General features: G+C 38.6%; 1 protein-coding gene and 1 long non-coding RNA gene across 21 annotated transcripts in view; one reads left to right on the top strand and one right to left on the bottom strand.

Annotated features, from left to right (window-relative positions):
• GTDC1 (glycosyltransferase like domain containing 1) overlaps positions 1-23,104 on the bottom strand; it is a 452,306-nt gene that overhangs the window by 53,463 nt on the left and 375,739 nt on the right. For 14 of the 19 annotated variants that reach the window (XR_009351825.1, XR_009351826.1, XR_009351827.1 and 11 more), the window contains 2 exons: positions 20,204-20,274; positions 19,407-19,498 (listed from right to left, as the gene is read on the bottom strand). Coding sequence is in view for 12 of the 19 variants with exons in the window: in XM_059166765.1 (XP_059022748.1) it covers positions 19,407-19,498; positions 20,204-20,274 (163 nt within the window). In the remaining 7 variants the exon portion in view is untranslated. Of the gene's footprint in view, positions 1-11,946; positions 14,320-19,406; positions 19,499-20,203; positions 20,275-23,104 lie in introns of those variants that run through there. The other 5 variants (XM_059166768.1, XM_059166772.1, XM_059166771.1 and 2 more) reach the window with 1 other exon arrangement.
• LOC131826980 (uncharacterized) lies at positions 4,684-20,141 on the top strand. 2 transcript variants are annotated; one of them, XR_009351830.1, is made up of 4 exons: positions 4,684-4,854; positions 6,112-6,228; positions 17,799-18,009; positions 18,100-20,141. It is a non-coding gene; the product is annotated as an uncharacterized LOC131826980 (long non-coding RNA). The 2 variants fall into 2 exon arrangements; XR_009351829.1 differs by having other exon boundaries at positions 4,686-4,829.

Raw genomic sequence — 23,104 nt, forward strand, 5'->3', positions numbered from 1 at the left:
TATTATGTGTATTAAATTTTATGTCTTTTCTTCTTAATTTTTAAAATGGGTGAATTTATTACTTTTTCATGTTTTTCTCTTAAACAAGTAAGGTTTGTTGTTGTTGCTGCTTTTATTGTTTGTTTAGTGGTAGTCCTCATCTGACTCTTCTCTGGGTCAATAATTCTTCATAAAGAGCAAAATGAGAAAAAGCTTCTGGCATGTTTTATATTAATTGGAAGAAGCAAATAGTTTCCCATACGTTTTTCTTATTCTTAATTCTTTTCTTTTTATCTCTTACTCAATTTAAATACGATACCTAGAAATGCCCACTCACTATTGATTAAGTTATATAGCTTAAATTCAGGGCTCTATGGTAACTTATTAAAGTATATTTTATAAAGTGATTTTGGTTGTCAAGATAACATGACTATACAATGACTTATGCAGTCGTATGATCATTGCCGTGGTTCTAAGTCAGCTCCAAAGGGAACATGAAATGAGCACCTACATGCCAATTTCAATTTTGATTATATTACCTACCACAATTCATTAGACTCCTTGAGTTCCAAAGGGTTTATGCCCTTAAGGACTTGCTTAACTTGCTTAGAAATTCGCGGCTAGCCAAGGTATTCAGAAGGAAAGCATGCCTGAATAATTCCTCCATTTAAAACAGTCTTTGTGGGGCGCCTGGGTGGCTCAGTGGGTTGAGCTGCTGCCTTCGGCTCAGGTCATGATCTCAGGGTCCTGGGATCGAGTCCCGCGTCGGGCTCTTTGCTCAGCAGGGAGCCTGCTTCCTCCTCTCTCTCTCTCTCTCTGCCTGCCTCTCTGTCTACTTGTGATCTCTCTCTGTCAAATAAATAAATAAAAAAATAATAATAAAAAAAAAAAATAAAACAGTCTTTGTTTTCACATGTCCAGTATGTAGCATATAGTGATGCTTATTCATACTCCCATTTATTTAATGGATCCATGGCTTACTTCTAGACTGTAAATGCCTTAAAAGCAAAGAATGCCTCTATGGCTCTTTCTCTGTCTCCTGCAGTGCAAATGCGGATATCAAGCAGAAGCTTCACTTAAGAAGGTGGAATGGGGGCGCCTGGGTGGCTCAGTGGGTTAAAGCCTTTGCCTTCAGCTCAGGTCATGATCCCAGGTTCCTGGGATCGAGCCCCACATCAGGCTCTCTGCTCAGTGGGGAGCCTGCTTCTCCCCTCTCACTCTGCCTGCCTCTCTGCCTACTTGTGATCTCTCTCTGTCAAATAAATAAATAAAATCTTAAAAAAAAAAAAAAAAAAAGAATGTGGAATGGAAAAACTGATCCCCAAGTCTCAATCAGATTTCACTTAAGGGTTTCCCTGAGCTGGTTAATATTTGAATGTAACAGTCTAGGTTCTACTTGGAAATGATGATGCTTCTTAATGATTATGGCTTATGGTGCTCAAGCAATGTTAAGTTTTGTCTGGTGAGCCTCTTCATCACACTTCTAGCGTCTGCTCTCTTTCCTCCTTTCCCTATGCTTTCTCCAAGTCTCCTTCTCTTTATTTCTCACATCTCTCTCTCTCTCTTTTTTTTTTTTTTTACTGTGTCTTCTACTCTGTACACTTAAGCAATTACTTAAGAAAAAGGAGTCTGCTATTTTCTTAACTGAAAGGAAAACAAGCCTGGGTATATCTCTGTAACATAAGGACTCAGTGGATTCATTATTTGGGGGAGAAAAATCTGGCCAGAAAGATAATAGACAGAATTTTAAAATGTAACAATGAGACTGAAAAAAATAATGTATCTACAGATCAGTTCGTTCACTCAGATAAGGTATTCTTAATGTTCTTAATGATATGGAAGTAGATATTCTTGGTTGATAGAATTTTAGAGGAAGCTGCTAAAACTAAAATGTTTGAGAAAACAGTTATCGTTAAATGAACACTTTATAGAGCACCCGTTGAACATTCAGCTGAGAAGGAAAACATCCAGAACATGCCCAGCTCTTTGGGAGTGTGTTTTCAGATTTCTGCATGTGTTTGTCTATAAAAGCATCTCGAGGGGCAGTTTTTTACTGATTCTACCTTGCCAGAAAAACCAATCTAGCAACCATCACTGGCTAATAAATGTTTTTATCACATTTTCCATCTTTATCAGGACATCTGAGTTTTTAGTTCCTCCTTCTTGAAGAAGAGAGCCCATGATAAAGCTACCTCTGGCCTTCAAGACTACGCCCACCCTGAATTGAAGGCCTCAGTTGTGGAGTTTCTCTACTTTGTAAAGGAAGGGGAAAATGCCTCACTAAGAACTTGAGTTTGTAACTTTAAAAAACAACATCCAAACCTGCTTGTCTCTAGCAAGTAAATGTACTCCCTTTATTACATGGTATGCAATTAGATGCATTTGAAAGAAAAGGTAAGTTAAATCAGAAGTCTCCGGGACAAGAATGTACTATTTTAAAACGGGGAGTGTCACATGTTGTTTTTCTACCCAGAACCAAAGGGTATTTCACAGGTAATTTCTCAGGGTTGATGTTAGCTAATTATTAGCTACCATACCCTGCCTCCCATTCTAAGTGACTATCTCCTGGCAGAAAGACACAGCTAGGAGTGTTTTGTTTCATTTGTCCTTGCAGTTTTTATCAGCCTCAAGAAGGTGGACCGAGCCAAAGTTAGAAGAAGAATTCTGGAGCTAAGCAGAAAGCGACCCGTTTAACAGCCCCCATTAATTGGGGCTGTTACATGATTAATTTGAGAAAAACAGAAGAGACGGATTCCTTTACAACTCACAGTTGGATGCAACGCACTAAAAGTAATCCTGTAAATTACATTTTAAATCTTCAACATATTCCGAGCAGATAAAATAGTGGCATGATTGACCAAACTCCTTTTAAAAGTACACATATTACGATGCATCATAGTTATAAACAGATGGTATTTGGCCTCCTTCCTATTCTCAACATTTGGAATTTCTAAACTATGTGAATTAAACAATAATATTTTATAAACATACAAGGGATTTTGCTCACTGCTTTGTTAACATAGAAATTATACAATGCTGACATTTATTTAAATTTTAAAAAGTAAACAACAGTGTGCATTGAAATAAAGCAAACTAAAATCAACATAGAGAAGTATGTTCTGTGTGCATATTACCTACAGTGGCACTGGCCTTTTTAAGGAAAGACATAATAGGTTGAAGAACAAGTGGTAGCTTAGATGGGCCTAATCCTTTGTACTCCAAAGGCTCATTTAACACCTCTATGTAAACAACGGATATTTATACCATAATTGGCTATTTGACCATCCATGTTCATTTACTATGTAACCTGCTATTATGGAGTTAAAAGAAGTTCTCCTCCATTGGCTCGTCAGCTTTCATAGTAGGGAAAGTGTCCTCGCAGTTTTAAAAACACTTGCACAAACAGGAATCATTCTGACACTTGTACTCATAATGAGAAACATTATCATCATATCAATAAGTATATATTTTTTCTTTGGGGGATATTGTTGCCAGAAAGAAAGGGAAATGTATCAGATCTTAATGTCATTTCCTGAGATACTTTTCTAAAATTATAGCTTTAACCCTTTCGCTACATTTTGAAAGGGAGACCCATCTGCCGAGTAGATGTACAAAATAGAAGACACTTGGTTTTCAAACACTATTCTTGGATTTGCAAAATTATGCTGTGATGAATAAATAATGAATCAGATATTTCGATCAGTTTTATGAGTTTCCAAAGCCCTGATTATCATTGTTTACCGACAGTCTCTTCTTGATGCACTTCCCATGTGCTCTTGTTCAGCCTCTCAACAGTAGGGTTCTGTAGGCCCACCTCCCTGCCCTCAGTTTCCCCGGTGCTGCTCTTCTCACATTTTAAATGACCAACCAACCAACCAACCAATCAACCCATATTTCCAAGTCTATGGTTCGAATAATATTTCAAACAGAGAGGGTGGGATTTTGAGAAGTAGATGCCAAGGAAGGTCACGAACACTCCAGATGAAGATTTCTTATATTTGGTCACCGTGTACAGCATTTCAGCAGACAATCTCTATTGGTGGGAACGAGAGAGGAAATAAGCTACAAGCTGGATGGAAAGAAACGCAAACAGCTTTGGTGAAACCAAGAAAGAGGGGCATTTTTTCCTCTTACTTACATAATTCTAAATGTTTACACTCAAATAAATATCGAATGTTAAAAAATAATAGTGCGGGGAGGCTCTTCAAACATTTTAGAAGCCTCAAAATGATATTAAACGTTGGAAATTTCAAGTTTCTCAGGTACTTAATTTGACCAAAAGCGTGACAAACCAACACGGGGCTTCTAAATATTTTCCTGCCTAAATACCTCTTAACCCCCTCTTCTCCTCTCCTCCAAAATAACCATTGGTGGTTGAGAGGAGAAACGAAGTTTGTAACCCAAAGCACAGGTTAGCGTTGGGGGCTTGGGGTGGGATTTAAACAGATGCCAGGATAATGAGAGAGGAATAAGAGTATTTTTGAAGTTAATAGCCAGTCTCCGCGCCCATTCCTACGCCTCCTTTGTGTGTGTGTGTGTGGTTTGTTTGTTTTGTTATTTTTTTTATTATTATTTATTTGCTTAAGGTAATCTTTTTTTTTTTTTTTTTTAAGGGGAGGGGGCACAGAAATCAGTACTTTTGTTTCTGCTCAGGGCATCCTCATCCTAACGTCTCACTGACAGACCTGCGGACTCCGGGAACCCAGTTCAGTAAAACACTTAGACGACTGGGAGAGTTGTGCCCCGCCCGGGCTGCGCCGCCTTCCCGGGGGCTCGCCAGGGAAGATTCCGGCCCTGCGCACGCGAGCCAGGGCAGCCGTGGGCCACGCGGCGCGTGTGCGTGGCAGCGCGTGAGTGTGGAGCGCGCGTGGCGGGGTGCGTGCCAGTGTGGGTGCGTGCCAGTGCGCGCGCCAGGCGGGGCGGCGAGCGAGTCCCGCGAGTGTGGGCGCGAGTGTGAGCGCGAGCGCGGCCGCCGCCGGGGCTCGCTCGGCCCCGCAGCCTCGGACAAGCCCCTCGGCCTCGGGGCTCCTCCGACTCTCGGCTCCGCTCACTCCGCCGCAGGGCGGGCTCGGCTAGGACTCTGTGACCCCGCCGTCCCTCTCCCGCTCCCTTTTCTCCCGCCAGGAGAGGAGCAGGGCTCCCTCCGCCTGCTCCGGACGGCGCCGAGCGGGGCGTCAAGGGGGCCGTGGCGGACGGGACCTCGGGCTCGCCGGTCGCGAAGGCGCCACAGCGCGGGGGACAGGACGAGCGGCGAGGGCGGCGGCGCAGCGCCCGCCGAGGCTTCCAGGGGCCCCGCTGACGGTCCTTGTCAGCTCCGGGCAGCCCCGGCGCGGCTGCCCCGACGCCGGGCGCTGGCTCGCCGGGGGATCGCGACCGGGCGGGGCGGGGCGCCGGGGTGCGTGCTCTCTGGCAGGCGAGCGAAGGGCCCGGCCGCGGCCCCCGCGCCTCCCCACTACCGCCTCCTCCCCACTGCCCGCGGCCCAGCCGTGCCACCTCGAGCCCCCCGCCGGCGGCGCGGGGCCAGACCCGACCGAGAGCGGAAGACCCGAGAGGCAGGGACGGAAGGCGAGGAGAGGTAGCAAGCCCCAGACAAGGAATCCTTAATTACAGATTAAAGGCAAGCAAAACCGTACACCACATTTTCCATGTGTCAGCTGACGGCCGCGACAAAAGGAAACACACAGCGCTGAGGGGGGAAAATGGCCCCTTCTCAGACTTCTTCTTTTTTCCCCTCCCCTTCTCTCTTTTATTATCTGTGCAAATGTAAAATGCATTAGGTAGTGACTCTGGGTAGGTGGTGCCTGGGGCCAAATCGCAGCTGCACACTCCAGTAGGAGGACAGTTTGCTGATGCACCCAGCGGTCTGGGGAACCTCTCGCAAAAAAAGGGACTATAAATATTCTGCTCCAGCACATTGTGCTTCTTCAGAACTCCATTACTCATACTTTTTAAGTTTTAAAATTTGGTGCTTAGAGTGTTGCAATTCTTTATCTTCAGTGAAATCTCACCGTGCATGCATGCGTGCACACAGACACACGCGCGGGGCACACACACACATTTTGTTTTTCAGTTTTGTAGATTCCTTTCTTTCTTTCTTTCTTTCTTTTTTTTTTTTCTGGCCTGTTATCACAGCATCAGAACTCCAGGGGAAAAGCCAAGCCAACTGAAAGCCAGGGAACATAGCAGCCAGCACCAGAGAGCACAAGTTCCCCACCATAGCTCTGCAGCTCAAGAGGAAAAAGGAAAAAGGTGTGTGCTTTGATGACTTTCCTCTTCACTGTGATCACAAAACACCCTGTCCCTGGGATTTAAGACAGTGTTTCACCTCCACAATATTCTGAATTCTTCAGAGATGGAGAAGTGTTCACAAACCTCTAGTTGGGCACCCTCATTTTTAACCCTAGAGTTAAATGACCTTTGAGGGTCACCCTGAGCCACTCTGCAATGTCCTCTCAGGTGTTTTCTCCTTCTTGTTGCTAGGTCAGTTTTAGAAATAGAAGACTTTGCCTCTTTGCAAGTAATCTGTTCACCGATAGAATTGATGCAGCAGGTAGAAGGCAACAAGGCCACCTTGTTTAGTCATTTTACACATCTTCCTCTTTGTAGACGACATTTTCTCATTTTTCATTAGTATTTTGCACCGTCATTTTCTGCACAGCATTTTATAAAATTTTTTTCAAAGTGCCTTTCCATGTGGTTCCAGTGACTTGTCCACACCCTAAATAATGCTATCTGCATTTGCATTCAAGATTAATAGCTGCACATCAGTAATTCTTAAATACCTGCTGATCCATATTTTCAATTGAAATAAAATGTTATTGGCTAATGTTATTGGCTGGGCAGATGGGTTCTTGAACCCAGAACCTTTGTGGACCGGTTGCCAGCCACATGACAGCAATGTTACACTCAGGCAGTATGACACGATTAAGTCTCTGTCTCGGTCTCTTCCGTCGTAGAAGGCAGAAAGCCTTCCTTATTTCCCACCTTCCCCACCAGTGGTAGTAGATTAGCGGATTAATAAATGGATATAAATCACACTAGGTGTCAGGCCCGTCGCTTCTTCTGATACCTATTTAGGAAAACTTTAAAAATCTCCTGCAAGCTTCTTGTCCTCTGATTTGGCTGTGCCCTCCCCACTTTTTGACTTTCTCCTTCAGTAAAATAAGGAAGGTGAAAGAGCCTATTTGGAGTTTCTCTTTCCTTAGAGCTTCCCAGGATTGGAGAGAATCCTTCTGTTTTAGGCCAGTTGTTGTTAGTTCATGTTTTTACCACCCACCGAAGAATAGCACGGGATTAAGCTTATATTAATAAATGATGTTCATGACTAGTTTTCTAAATGCCAGAGTTATGATTTATTTTTTTAAATGGGTGGAGAAAGGAGATTAGCAATAAACTAGCCCCTAAGTCATCCAAAATCCTTGGCGTGACGCATCTTTATGGATGTTTTTGTCTTTTAGGGTTTTTTTTTTTTTTTTTTGGTATGTACTTCTCATTTTCCTTTAAGTTTTATCATAATGAACTAAGTATTTTGTTGATTATTTACCTCTGTCCATCGCTTCAAACCCTGTATTTATTTTAGTTAAATTTATAAAGAGGTATTTTATGTTCCCCCTTTCTACTTTCTCACTGTTTATAATTATCCCTATTTATCCTTCCATCCCATTAGGAATTTCACAATAAAACCCTGCACCAAATAAATTAAAATCTGCAACTTCAGACACCCAAAGAAGAGGACATTAATCCACTTAGTAAAATACCCAGACCTCCCCCTCTCAATTTCAGCTCTTCTTAATGTAACATTTAGTAATTGCAGCTGGCTCCTTATACGTTCCTCCCTCCCTTTCATTCTGAATCATATTGGCCTTGTTTAACCTTCATTTCCTTTCCTACCCCCCACATTTGTCCACGTAGTTTTCTTTGACCATGTTTGTCTTTCTTTTGCTGCCCGGATTGAAAGCAATAAACAGAGCTTTCTCAGAGCGTAATACGTTCTGTTAAAATCCCATTCTATCTCCCCATTCACTATTAATGCTTTGTACCATTTTTATGTATCCTTCAGTTGTGTGGTTACTGCTCTATATTTTTCTGATTGATCATTAAGTTATGCTGGCTTTTGAGAACTGCCTCCATAATCCTGAAGCAAAGCCTTTTTACTTGGCATGCTCTTTGCCTTTGGAATGCCTTTCCTGGCAAGGACAGGCATTTCGGTTTGACTATAATTCTTAAGTTACAATTCAAGGCTAATTTGTTCAGTTGAGCTTCTCCTAGAAGCAGCTCTGGTTCTCACTGTTGAGTGCTCCAGGGGGTTGCTTAGTTGAAGGGTGTGTTGTAAGTACAAGATGTAATATACTTATATTGTACTTGATTATCCGTTTTCAAAAACAGCTGCCTGCTTTGATATCTGTGTAAGGAAATATCAGAAGATAATATACCATTGGTATTTATTACTCTATAATTAAGGATGTGTCAGTGTTTCCTTTAAAAAAAACCCTATTTTCAGAAATTCATATCTCAGGCATAAATTTCCCTATGAATTACAGTCTAATACCATATTAGAAGTATCTTCTTTTTAAGTTATCCCTCCCCTTCCTTTTCTTTCCGAGGAAGTAAGTTTCAGGATGTAATTTCTGGGTTATCTGAGACGAGAGGGAGCATTCCCTTTGCTGCACAGTTAAAGGTGCTTCAGTCACCCATGCCACCTGCTCCCTCTGTCCTAGGCCTTTGCCACCAGGTGAGATCGTGGGGGCTGCCTCTGGATGAAAGGCCAGCCTTCTATCTATGTGGATAAGTAACTTCATCGTTTATATGATGTGAAAGGCAATAGAGAAGGCTCAGCTGTCCAGAAGTTTCGTGTGTGCTGCAGAGTTTGAAATTTTAGTACTAGGAATGAATTCTTGCACATTCCTCCTTTGTGGCCACTTAGAATTCAAATGCAACCACAAGTAACATGAAACAAATCTATACAAAGGTACTGGCAACTTATTAATCCATGTTCATTCTGCTAGTAAGAGAAGCGGGAGGAGGATTGAGGGGGAAAAGATGGAGAGAGAGATTTGCCCCTTACCCCTCCTTTAAGGGATGGTCTTGGCTAACTGGATTGACCACAGCCTTCTGCACGTGGTTGTTCTAGACCTGCCCCTACCACTTCAGGACCCTTAGCAACTCAGCTTTTCCTAAGGGCTTAAGTTTCCCCACAGGTTTCAAAACAAATGCTTACCAGGAGGGCCAGGACAGTTACCTTAAATATATAAATGCATCTGAGTGTAAAGATCACAGCGACAGACAGGCCTATGATGGATGTCGAGGATAGATGTCTCCCCAGAGGCACAGTAATAGTAATAATAAAGATGCTGAAAACATTGGCTTCACTATATGATCTCTCATGCCTCTTTTAAGACCAACCATGTGGGCCACAAAGCAGCCCCCTGCTACCCTCTGCACCCTCTTGCCTAGGGGTCCAACTGTCATGCACACTGACCCTGGTGCTTCCTGAAAGACACACAGGTGACAATGACACCATCCTGTACGGGGGAAGGCTTATACAAAAAGTCTCTGTTTCTACAACATAGTCTGGCTCCTAAATATGCCATTATTTATGACCCCTTGGTTTTCTCATTTGTGAAATGATATTGGAAATATTAAAATTTCAAATATAAAGGACTTCACGTTCCTGGAGAAAGGTATCACACAAGTATTCCTGGAAATCACTTCTGGCATACTATCTTAGGTCTGCTATTTAAATGCAGTAATTGTGGGGATAAAAATACATTATATGTTTATAAAAAAATAAAAATAAAAAAATAAATGCAGTAATTGATAGGAGAGTAACATAAGCATCTTAAATCATCTCCCACGAATCAGCAGTTCCTTGTATCAATTTATGAGAATAATTATGAACCTGTCTTAGGGTTGAAACTCATAACCATAGAGCTGCAACAGGTAATGAGGCCACGGGAGGTAATGAGAATGGGAGGATCCCTGAAGAGCTAACCCCAAATTCCATTGTAGGAAAATGGGCTGTAGGGTGAACGAGGATCCCAGTCCCCGAAGTCATATGTACCTCATATGCAGGGAGGGAATTAATTCTAAAGGCATGAAGGAGAGCTCCTTCTCATGGATTGCAATAAAGGATTGACCCTGTCTTGAATTGATCCTGTCTTGAAGAGAAAAAGGCATAGGCACTACTGTGGGAAATGGTTAGTGTGGTTGGGAGCTCAGCTAACTCTGTGCTCTACCACACACCTCTGAATTTTCCAAGATGTGAAGACTGGCTCATGTAACATCTTTCTTTATCTTCTTCTCATTATCTTTCAAAATGGGGTTTACAGAACTATGGTTTTCCATGTTGAGTTTGTAACATTACAGGAATTAGTGAGGAATGGTGGTCAGCAGCCCCAGGAGAAAGGGACCCATGGACCATCACGTCAGACTTCTTCAAAGTATGATTTGTTTCAGAATCAAGGTTAAGTCCCTGGCTCCTGGTAAGGGAAGGAAAGTCTTCTCATGCAAAACTGGCAGGGCAGTTTCTTCCACTGTCTGAAGGGAAATGGTTTTCTGACTGGATCAATAGTTTAGAGTCAAAAAATGTTAAGGAAGGCATGGTAGCAAAACTAACCGAAGTATTCATAGCTCCCATCAGAATGCATATCCAGTGAGAACATTCAAGACACACAAAAAGTCATAAAAAGTACGAATAGCCTTTGGATACTATGACCCAACTTAAGAAATAAGCCACTAGCTACCGAGTCAATGTGCCTCTTCCTGTACATGTCTGTGCTTTGTACCGTCACTCCTCTGACTTAATAGTCATTGTACATTTGGTGTAAATCCCTGTGGTTTTGTTGTTGTTATATTTTAATCAACAATATACACAGCTTTGAGCTGCACGTAGAATTGTTTGAATGTTTTTAAACTTTCCCAGTTGCGTTTTAATGAACGGCTCTGAAGGGAGAGTATATTATGGAATCTTTAGTTGTCCTGTAATCTCAGTTCCCATTTTAAAATGAAACATGTCAGTGGTTTATAATATACTCTCTTCATTGTTCAACATAAAGTCTGATATTAAAGGCCACCCAATTTTCCACTGAAACAGAAAGGCACTTAGGGTGATACTTGTCAACAGCCAATAGAAGAATAAAACTCATGGAATATGTCATCATTAAAAGACAGCATGGGCTATCAGTTGAAAACTGATTCTATCACCCACAGAAAGTATCTTGAGACTTAACTGAAAATTTTATTGTGGCTCATAATATTTCTGGGTAGCAGATGCTTTCTCAAAAACAGATTTTACTTTTAAAAATATCAAATATAATTAACACCTTCAACATAAAATGAAATCTTTGCTTCCAGATGCATTTCAAGGTGTTGAAATGAATCTGTGTAGCCCTCTATGGCTGTGAGTTTTCATCGACTTACTGATTCTGCTGCCATCTTTATGTGGCATGTCTGAGCATCTGAGAGCCCGAGTAGGGCACTTAAACCTAGCCATATCTGAAGGATGCTTATTAAACCCCAAGCTTTTTTGAGGGAGGTCTTTTGACCTATCCCTGATCAACATGGTATAAATGCATAGCTTAAGAGCTAGGTGCTCTGCTATTTAGCACAGAAACACCGATTGGGTAAGTTCATGGCAGGCATCCTGGACACTGTACCAAGGTCTTGATAATGAGCAGACTTTGAAAGATATTTAAAACTTGAAATTGGCTTAGTGATTTATCTGAAAAGAATGAACAGAACTGAATGTTTCAAAAAAGAAAGAAATTTCCAACATACTCAAAATAAGAAATAATGGGAGCATTCGATCTCTTTACTCAAAGTAAGGGAAATAGGAATCAAAAAATCAACTTGTATTCGCAATTATCCTCCCTGAAATATGGGTTAACTTAGCAATACTCCATCCCACCACATCATGGATTTGAGAAACACACAACACACGTGGACACACAGATGCACACACACTTCAAGTTTTCAAATGTTAAGAATTACACGTTTACAAAACTTTTTATTGTTTATATGCACTAATACCAAGTCTGACAGCATTGTTTTAAGAAATGATAACTTTAATGTAAATTTTTATTCTAGAAGGGATCCTGGGTTACAGCTAAAGACAAAAGCTGATTTGTATTTATGGGTACAGGGGAGAAAAACCCTCCAGACACAGGTAACTTTCAACTATGTCTACTATAAAAGGGGAACCCATTCTTTTCATGACAGTAAAACACAGTAAACTAAACCATTGTTTCTTGGCTGTGAGATTATACTTAATTATTTTGATAAGACATCACTGTGACATGGCATCCTTCTGACTGAAGCAAATTTACTGGTCTAGTTCATCTTATTAGATGATAAACCCTGCCCAAAGGGTCTAAGAACCTCTTAGGCATATTTATACCTTAACTTTTACACTCAAAAGGAGCACACCTGATAGATTCTGAGTTCCCCAGTCTCAGACTGAAATAATCCCAGAACCCAAAAAAATAATTTTTTGGGGTGAGGAGGTAATTTGTTCAGTGACTTCCCCACAATGGATAGGACCTGAAGCCAGTGCTGTGATGTCCCACCATGTGTTAAAGATCTCACACAGGTCAGGGAGAGGACTATCTGCAAAGACAGGGCTTGCTGTTTCTGCTTCTCACTCTTCCTGCTTTTCCGTTCCCAGGCCTGATGGATTCTGAATTCCTCCTGCCTTCTTTGATCTGTAAGACTGACGCTATCCTGAGGGCTCTATCTGGCTCCCGGACCTTGATCTCTTTCCTGCTGACTATTTTGCTACCTGTCAAATGGGACCTACCAGACTTCTGAATCATCGCCTGCTCTGTCTCGGATGCCTGCTAGACCACTCAATCGTTCTAGAAGCCAGAAGGCCACACGTGGCGCTTGTCTACCCTCTGCTCCCTGGCTGTTCCTCACTCTGCAGTGTATAAAAGTTACTCTTTTCTAAAGCTAGGAAAGTTACAATTTACCTGTCAGTAAACAGAAGATGGTTTATCAACAGACTTTACCTTAATGACTACAAATGTTTACCTCCTGCTTTCCAGAATGCAAAGAAAATCTTGGAAATGTCATAATATCTTACAAACATTTGCAAAACAGATCCCTGTACATCCGGAAAAGAAACAATTGTATTCGTTGTCTCTGACACAAGGAAAGTGTTCAGCGAGAAACATACAGATAGATGTACACTCTTTACACATAAATGAGATATGCTAATTAAAAATTGCAGTAGGCACTTTATTAAAAATTTATTTTACAATCTAGCCGTTCAAAACATCTTTATATCAACAAATACAGCAGCTTGGCTATTGGAATCATAAGTGATTTATCTTGAAAAGATTTTATTTGTAGCTGGATGCAAATATTTTTGAGGAATATTTCTACCAAAATGACTGTTTTAGTAGAAGTATTTTGATTTCTCTTTTTTTACCCCAGGAAAAAAAAATTAAAACAAGTATCTCAGTGTTCATTTTATGGGCAAGATGGCCCCACTTAGTGCGTTTCCCATGTTTGTCTAAATTACAGCTGTTTATCTCGCAACTTTAAAATAAATTAAATGCAAATGTAACTCTGTGAATCATGGGACTACCTGCCAGACCCCTTATTAATACCTTCACTTAAAAACCCCTGTGCCAGAGAGTCATTAATTTGCTAAAATAAAAGTGCTAAAGCAGCCCTTTGCCCACAGACAATTCTGAGATGGCTGCCCAATTAGTCTGGTAGCATCCTGATCCCCCGTTCAGACCCTGTGGCCCTTTGAGGACACAAGAAGGCTCCGATGATAACCTGGCAACCTAGGTAGAAACACAGCCAAGCGCGAGCTTTTGAAGCTGCAGTTTGGCTGCCATCGTGTCGGCAAAAAGAAAGAATTCAGGCACCATGTCATCCAGTACAAAGGATAAAAACGGATTCAACCGGAAATTCAATGTGGCACCACATATGGGATACATGAGTGCGGTTATACAACAGGCCACATATTTTTTTTTGAACAGTCTCCTCCATGTGATGCCGAGGACATGTGTAACCATCATAACGTCTCTAGGAATCTGTATTTAATTTGAGTTGGGGTGGTGGCAGGGATGGGAGATCTGAAGCCGCCACAGGTTTGTGGCAGATGGCTCTGTGTCAGCTATGACAAGCAGCCAGGCTCAGCTTCCTCTGCAGATTTTCTTTTCTCTCTGATCAGGTAAATATGGGCACACTCTGGAAAGTTCTACAGATTCTGCCTTAGGCTGCAAGTTTGTGACTTAGCCCCATCTGTCACAAATCTTCCCTAGGTTCTGTTGTAAGCAGAGACCTGAATTTACCATGTAGGGCTGCCCAAGAAAAAGGAGTCATTTCACCCTGTGAGGGGGAGGGAGAGAAGAGAAAGCAATGAAGAAGCATTAACAACCGAAAGACGAAAGTATGCTCAAAATTCATATTGCACATTTGCATAACTTACGTCAATTAGATATCAAAAAGCCACCAAGTAAATGGTTCTCGAGTTTCATCAACTCAGGAAATCCTGGTCTCTGATTGGTTTAAAGTGGAACTGTCTTTTCAACTGTAGGGGAAAGCTCCCGATTGTTCGCAAATGGGCGCATGCCGCGGCACACGTATTTCCTGGTTTGTGTTATGGATGATGGGTATTCAAAGTTTATCATCCAACTTTTAACTTTTATAAACACCAGATAGACAACACTCCTAACCCATGCATTTGCTGATGTGAATTTCACTTTTAAGTGGTTAAGGCACAAGAGAAATGCCATTACTGTTATGTGACATGTATAAAGCCCTTTGAGTTTACAAACAGGTTTATATTTATTATTTCATTATAGCAGTACCTCAGGAGGAAAATGCTATTAAGAATTTAAGGAAAAAAAAATTCCTCCAAGTTAACAGATGAATCATATAGAGAGATTCACCTAGAGCCAGGCTGCAAATGAGTAGCAGAGGAGGAGGAGACGCCAAAACCTCTAACTGATCTTGATCCCCCCAAGTCTTTCCATTGTGCTACAGGTTTTTTGCTTTTATTTTGTTTAGACAAATCAAAGGACAAACAAGCCAAAGAAAATCAAGGGAGGGAGTGAAGACAGAGAGAGGGAGAAGACCAGGGAGGAGGGAGAAGAGATTGAGAAGTTGCCTGAAATTGTGCTGGTGCAGTTGAGAGATTTTTAGAAGTTCTAAAAATGTCACCAGCTTTTAAGTTTTCATTTTTAAGGAAAAAGAGTCATGATTTTGGAGGAGTGTTAATACAAGTGAGCAACACCTTGCTGACATCTGGAATACAAGCTCAAATTAAAAGGGGACTATAAAGTGACCGGTGTCTTGCAGGAAACTTAAAGTGGCGTGGCTGTGGTTCAGGGAGATAGAGCCTGATATAATTAAGACAGCCACAAATGGCTTTTCTGGGCACTGAATCTGAACTGTAAGCTTAATCATTGTTTGGAATCATTTTGAGGCAGAAATCTGAAAATTCTTCTCTCCTCCAATTAAGACGAGGTTATAGAAGTTTCTAGAATGTTGCAGAGCCTTGAAGAGGAGAACAGAATAAAAATCAGCAGCTATCAGCTGAAAAATCTCAAGAAACTACAGGTCACTCTCAGAAATTCCGAGAGAGAATGTATTTCTTTTTGCACACAAAATATCGCACAATTTGTAAATAAAAGGGAATGAGAAATAAGATGGGAATGAAGATCTACCCCATTTCTCTGGGCGGTATTTACTTTACACAAGTGCCCTGTTTGTGCCCTGTGCTCTTTTCAATCTGGTAACAAGGTAAATGTCCATAATTTTTTCCTCTAAAGCATTTTAAAATATAATGATGAGAAATCTGTAAAAACACAAGGCATAGATCTCAAAAAAGTTGTTGGGAATTTTCAGTAAGTAAATTCACATAGTAAAAAATGAGGCAAAAATACAACTTCATGGTATTAGACTTATTTGGGTTGTAAAGCATTGGAAAAGCATTGTGGGTGTAAAAAGTCAATACTTGGCTAATTATTTTATAGTTACTTCTAGAACCGTGTCTTTAAGTTATGTTTGGGAGTCACAGAAAGCTCTCTATCGTGGATGAAATGAAACCTATTTTTAATCTGTGTGACAAGTATGTGGCCAATGTGTCTGACCTATTCGGAAAAGGAAGTGTCCTGAAAGTACGAGAAGGCTGCAGTCAATGACTCAACTTAGATGTAAACTTTTAAAAGAAATGTTTAGTTTTTTTTTTAATTAAGAAAAATGGTTTTAGATTCTTAAAATAATTAAGAAACATTTAATTTCTGCATGCATTGGATTTCTCTTAAGAAAGATCTTAAGAAAAGTTTGTGTATGTCTGTGTGTTTGTGTGAGAGAGAGATTGAGAGAGAGAGGGAAAGAGTGAGGAAGAACATACTTGCATGCATATGAGGAATTTAAACATTTCAAATCTGAAACCATTTCAGGTGAGAAGTCACCGGCAACAGTGTTCTGTAGTAGAAAAAGTCACTTAAAGAAAAAAAAAAGTATCCAATTTTGTTTCTGCTTTTCAGTTACTAGCATTCTGTTTCAAATCCTGCTTCAAGTTATAGCCCCCAAACTCTCACTCATATTGAAAGTATAATGTCTCATGTGAGAAGAAAGCCAAGTGTTAGTAGCCTTATTCTAGTCATTAAATTTCTAAGTGTGAATCCATATGAAAAATCCTATCCTAAAGTGAACCCTATGTGAAAAGCAGTTGAGATGATTTTAAAATGTAAACTTTTGACAAAAAAAGAGAGTAAGGTGTAAAAATGTAAAAGGAGCAAATTAAAGAATTCAGTGACATTCTATCCTTTTAGATCTTAGAAGCATATGTTTTATAAAAGCAAAACAGCACTGTCCAATGGAATAAGTCTAAAAAAAACCCCAACATTCTCTTTAACTGTACACACAAAGACTCTTCCATTGCATAAGAAAAGTAAGGAAAATACTGCCTTGGGGGGAATAATTTTCTTGTATTTAGTGAAAGCAAATGGTTACCTGAAAATGTGTACATTTAGAAAACATAAGGCTGGAAATACCATAGCTTATTATATTCTTAATGATAAAGTTTTAGAAGGCATTCTTTTTCTGTTTTGGTTCTAAGTCCCATTACAGTAACCAAACTAAATCTGTGGCCCTTCTTTGTGGTTTTTATCAGTTTCTCCTGACAAATGCATCCTAAAGCTTGATTACTTATAATTCTTAGACTAATTTATTAATTTTAAGACTAATCTTTAGATAAAATATCAGGATTTACACACGAGGACACATCTGAAAGTGTGTAACAGATTTATAAGAAAAAAAAATCCATGGTAGAAAAGACATAAAAAAAGAATCATACATATGAATTCTTATACATGCTGACGTATAAAGTTCTAATTTCTAAAACTCTGAGATGGAGCACTTTAGGATGTACAGACCAAAAACATATGTAAAAAGCAGTAATAGGAAATAACATTTAAGGCATAGGTGATCTTTAAGCTGGGCAAGGAACAATCTGGAATGAGTGACAGCATTACCACTAAGCTGACATTGTTTCAGTGTTTTTCCAGTATTTGTTTGTAAAATAAATACTTATGGCCATGTTACGGAGTAGCTGTATTAAAATATTTCAACCACATGTCTGTTTTCTTTTGTCACTCAAGGCAACTTGTTGCAGTAACTTCTGAAATGGTTAAAAATTTGTCCACAAAGTCTAACAGAGATAATGAGGCCTAACCTGAAGCAAAGTTAAAAACTGAAGCAAAGTTAAATATGTTTTGATGGTGGAAATATCATTCTAAGTACTTCAAGGAAAAAACATTTTCTTTCTTTCTTTTTTTTTTTTTTTTTTGTATCTCTAGGAGATGACGGATGGTAATTAAACTGATGCGGGTGACCATTCCCCAAGATGTGGAGGTCAAGTCACTATGCAGTAGGTTGTGAACTGACATTGCATTGTCGCTTCTATCTCAATAAAACTGGAAAAAAAAAAAGCAACCCAAAAAACAAAAAAACAAGCTAAACTACACCCAAAATTCCCCAGGAGGGAAGAACAAAATTAGCGAGTTGATGGTGAGCTCACTGAAAAGATCTCTGTGTCATAGATAGAAAAGGAATCCATTTGCATAAATACTTTTGATTCTGTTTCTTCGATTTTCACAGTCTGCCCTTTCCGATGGCCAGTGACGTGGAAAACGACTGGAGGAACATTTTATACAAAGCAGACCACAACTGAACTTCCAAAATCAGGAGCTGTGGATGGAAACCTTGGGAGGCTGTTTTGTCTGGGAAGCTTCCCCTATATTTGGTACAATCGTATTGACTCAAGGAGCAATACTGGAGCCTGGAACTGTTCAGTCAGCATTTTAAACTATTATGAGCTACCTTCTGAACCATTGCCAAGTTAATAGACAATGAAAGATAATGAGCTTGAAATTGGGTGTTAAATTGCATTTTTGGTTCTCTCCCTTTTTCTAGAAGTTTAACCGTTTCCTGCAGAAACAAAGTCCTGTTTTGATGTATCACTATGTAAATATGTATTTTAGGCCATGAAGAAGAAAAGGAGAGGAAAAAAGGGGAAGCACACTGTATTTCATGTAGGAAGGTTATACATAACATGGGAAAATTAAAATACACTGGATTATAAAACTGCTAGATTGTAAAGTATACTGAATTTATGTAAAATGAAGATGCTACATTCAAAGAATATAAAAAGGTATATTACTCATGGCCTAGAGCCACCTTCCAAAGTCGTAAAGCAGATTTATCCCAGTTCAATTACTTAGACTTCAAGCAGGGCCTCTTTGTGTTGTGATTTCAACAATGTAAAATTCTTGATTCAAACAAGAGAAAAGAGATCATGAATGAGGGGACTTCATGATGATGCTGTTTCAACCATTTCTCCCTTTGCCATTCAAGGGAGGAGACTGGCAGTCTCATTCTGAACAAACCAAGGATTTTTAGGTCATTTGATTAAACTGGACAAGGGAAACATTTGGTTCTTGAAAATCATCTTCAAAGTAGTCAAAAAATGAACACCAAACTTCACAAATGTCATTCACCTGAATTTTTGAGGCCTGAAGATTTCATTATGATGGGAAGAAAGGCTTATCCTCATTAGTATAATTGTGGAATCTTTCCTTTACTTCCCTTTAAACTAATGAGTTACATTAATCTAGGTTCATTTTTATAAGCCTCTTGGGGCTAAATGTAAAGGACAGTCATCTTAGAAAACAATAAATTAAAAAAAAAAAAGCATGTACTGTGCATTAAGTGCACGTATTTCATAAGACCTAGGTTAATACAACTGGCATCCAGTTTAATTAATCCTTGTTAGTGTAACAACTAATATCCCTCCCTAGCATGTTTCCTTTAAACATTAGTATGTTAATTAAATGTTTTTTTTTAAAGATTTTTCTTTGTACTTCAATATGGCATTTATACCACGTAAATCTCTCCTCAATATCTACCTTATAAAGATGTTTTCTTACAATATCTGGTCTCTTGCAGAAATTCTGGAGCCTTTTTGAAAGCTGTTCAGGTGTAGAATACAGATATTCAGCTGCAGGAAAAACAGATACATTTTTAATGAAACAAAAACCTCAAAGCACACACTCGATATTAGTCACTTTACTAATTAAAAATGCATATTGCTCTGTGCTGCCTCGTGTTTTACATTATTTAAGCATGATTTTATAAGGTTACCTCAGCTCACAAGGATGTTTAATGCTAAATAAGACTGTGTAGTTGTGCTGTTTAGACATCTCCTTTGGGTGATTAAAATACATTATTCTAATGTAACACAATGCATATGTGATGTATTTAGTGATGAGAATTTTTTTCAAAGAACTGGTACTATAGCCGTATGTACCCTGTAACAACAGTTGCATATTATTAACTAGTCAATTGTTTAAATAATTTGGTGTGACTTCCAGTCCTTGATTTTTCTCTGTGTATATCATTAAAAAAAAATCTGTAAGCAATTGCAGCAACACTGACCTGCTTATAAAAATCCATCATTATGGGATGTGTATGCTAACAATGAAGAATGCTATTTGAAAACTTGCTTTTTTGTTATCTTAAAAGAACAGATGGTAAATATAAGCTTACTCTAATGTATTAAAACACATAAAATTTTCCTTAACACTAACATGTTGACTTGCCAAATAAACAATTGCTCCTGCCTAAGTTTATTTTCAAACTTTCTAATTTAGCATGAATCATGTATTAAATCTCCACAAAGATGAAAGTACAGTAAAGCAGCTACCTGGAAATATTTCGGGATAAACCAAATCTTTGGGACAGAGTGGGTAACAGCCACAATACACAGCTTCCAACCTAAAGGAATTTTAGAACGGGGATAAAAAAAAATATTAAAAAGACATTACTATCATAGCCACAAAGTGGTTTTGTTTGCCTAAGTTAACAGTGTGAGCCCTGAGTTAGCTGGGACGAGAAACATGGTCGGCAGTACAAGCCTTAAAGCCAAAGTTGCTCTTTTAAAAGATTTTATTGATCATATATGAATTTCATTGAACAGAACCAACAGCATATGTTTTGTTCACTGAATTAATCAAAGCGCAGCTCTGCATTTTTTTTGTTGTTTTTAAAATACTGTTTAACACATTTTATAATCAGCAGATAAACACATGTAACAACATGGTAAAGTATGGACAGCTTTTCTTAATAATGTTGCAAAGCTCCAGAATGTTCATTTTTCAAAAATGTTTAAATAAAATAGCAAATACTTAACTTTAACATTGTAGTCGCAGAAATGATCGAGGCACTTTTAAAAGCATCAGAAAAAAAAATTTACAATCTGTTGTAATGGGGCATTTTCATTTTAAGCTCATGCTTCAAAATAATTTGTTATTTTGCAGAATGCAAAACTATCCCCCCTCTTACTGAAAAATTCTCATGAAGATTACCTTAATGAACACTTCGCTTTCTTGGCCAAAAATTCAGCTAATTTCCCAGTTTATCAGAAAAGAATACTTTTATTAGTAAACAAGAAATAAACAAGAAAGTTTCACTTTCTGAGAGGATTTCCTCAAGGGATACCTATAAGAAGTTGTTTTTCTTTTTCTTTTTTTTTTTTTCTTGTCCTAGTAGTAAGAGTTAAGGAGAGGGAAGGTATTGCATCTTGAGGGTTGTTAGCCCTGCATAATGGCTATTGATCTGACATATAATAAACCTTAAAGAGACCACTGTAATTTCTGTTGGCTAGAAATTACACAGTGAAATTCAAAGCACTCTTTAAAATATGTTTATTTTATAAGAAACTTTGAATTGCATCCAAAATGTTGACCAAAGGCAGAATTTTATTTTGAACTACAGATTTTTTTAAACCCAACAATAATCTGAAGTTCTGTCAATGTTTACCTTGTTTGTTTATAGTGACAAAGCACATGCAATTTAAGCTGTTTTTAAGTGGGTGATGTTTTCCCTATTTTATTATGTTGACTGAAATTAGTTTAAATGAAAAGTATTTACTTCAAGCTGCAAAGTTTGGAAAAATACGGAGTTCAAAGTTTTGCTTGAGAACTGATAGAAGTTACAAGATAACACAGTGAAGTGGCACCAGATCTAGTTACCAATTATTAATCTCAAAACCCAAACTAATATCTAATATATTTTTTTCTCTATATACATAGAGTCTTGCATAGACATTCTTATCTCAAGCACAGCTATAAACTGCGCTGTGCCTGCATTATAAAACATTCACTGAAGTTTTAAGCACATAAACCAGTGATGTTCTTTAAGGAACCAAGAGAAAATACGCACTTATCTGAAGACACTCCGTTTTAAAATGCTGTGCCAATCGAAAAGTAAATACATATGAACATTCCCTTATAATTACATAAAATCAAAAGAGTGAAGTCACAGACATTTCAGAAAGTGCACATGTTATCTGCTTTTTAATAATGGATTTGAATTAGAGTGTTCTGTTCCCCGAAAGAAAATTGCAGGCCAAGTTACATTTTGAGTCATCGTATGAGCACGTACCATGCCACTTCCAAAACCTCTGCTAATTAAAATACAGTGAGATAGGAATGGCATTATTTGATTTAGGAAGGAAAAACTTACAGATTTTGGATTTCAACTTTTATTTGCAAATTATCCTATTTGTGGATGTATTTCTAACTCATCAAGAAAAAAAAAAATCAAAACCAGCCACCATTTTTGGTATAATTCTGACTTGTTAAATACTAAGCCTCATTATATAGATTATTTAGATCAGAACTATGTTTAAAAATATATAAATAGACCACAATATTTTTAAAGACGTTTCTAAAATTCATTGCCCTAAGTTGCTCGTATTTTATTATTTTGAAGAAAATGATCATCTCACAACAATAATACAATTATTCACCATTTCAATTCTTATGCACTACCAGTTAAATAATAAATAGGGTTCCAATTGATCTATTGTTAAAATGACTAGCAAATGACCTTTTTATTCCAATTAACAAATCATCTGCTAAATCTATGAATCTTAATATTCAGATCTATTCACTTCAATTCATACAATTTATCTGCAAATAGTTGTTGGGCTTTTGATTCTAAATATAATTAGCTGATAATTTTGCTTGGCTGAATTACTTTTCTGGAGGGCCTGCAAAGGCTCTCAGTCGCATTATCTAGCAATAATGAATCTGATAGGTGAAATTTTTTACTGTAATGAGGATGAGACACAGTTGTGACACCTGAGTCTACTAATAACAGAAGACTGCTAATTATCGACAGCACTTTTTTGTGTGATGCAAGGAGAAAAAAAAAATCCCTCATTATTAAAAAATAAAAAGTTACAATTATAAGTGACACCGGAGGAGAGTAAATAAAATGGAGTGATTAAAACATTGCTGCTTTAAGGGTGTTTTTAATTAAGTGGAAATGCTAATGTTGTCATACTTAGCAGATGGGATTAAAATTAGTTATTGTAAGTAACTCATATTTTATGTTATGGTTTCCACAGCATGTCTACAAGATCTAAGAAAGTGATACATTCCATAAGACATTTTAAAAATGAAATTCTCATACTCTTTACAACTCATAATAATGAACATCATGAATAAACTATTGAAAAAAATCCTGCCAAGGATTTTACCATAGTGACTTAACTAGCAAGGAATGTAGCCATAATGTACTGGACTGTTACAATCTCACT

This window comes from Mustela lutreola, chromosome 3, assembly GCF_030435805.1.
Source record: "Mustela lutreola isolate mMusLut2 chromosome 3, mMusLut2.pri, whole genome shotgun sequence".
Lineage (NCBI taxonomy): Eukaryota > Metazoa > Chordata > Mammalia > Carnivora > Mustelidae > Mustela > Mustela lutreola.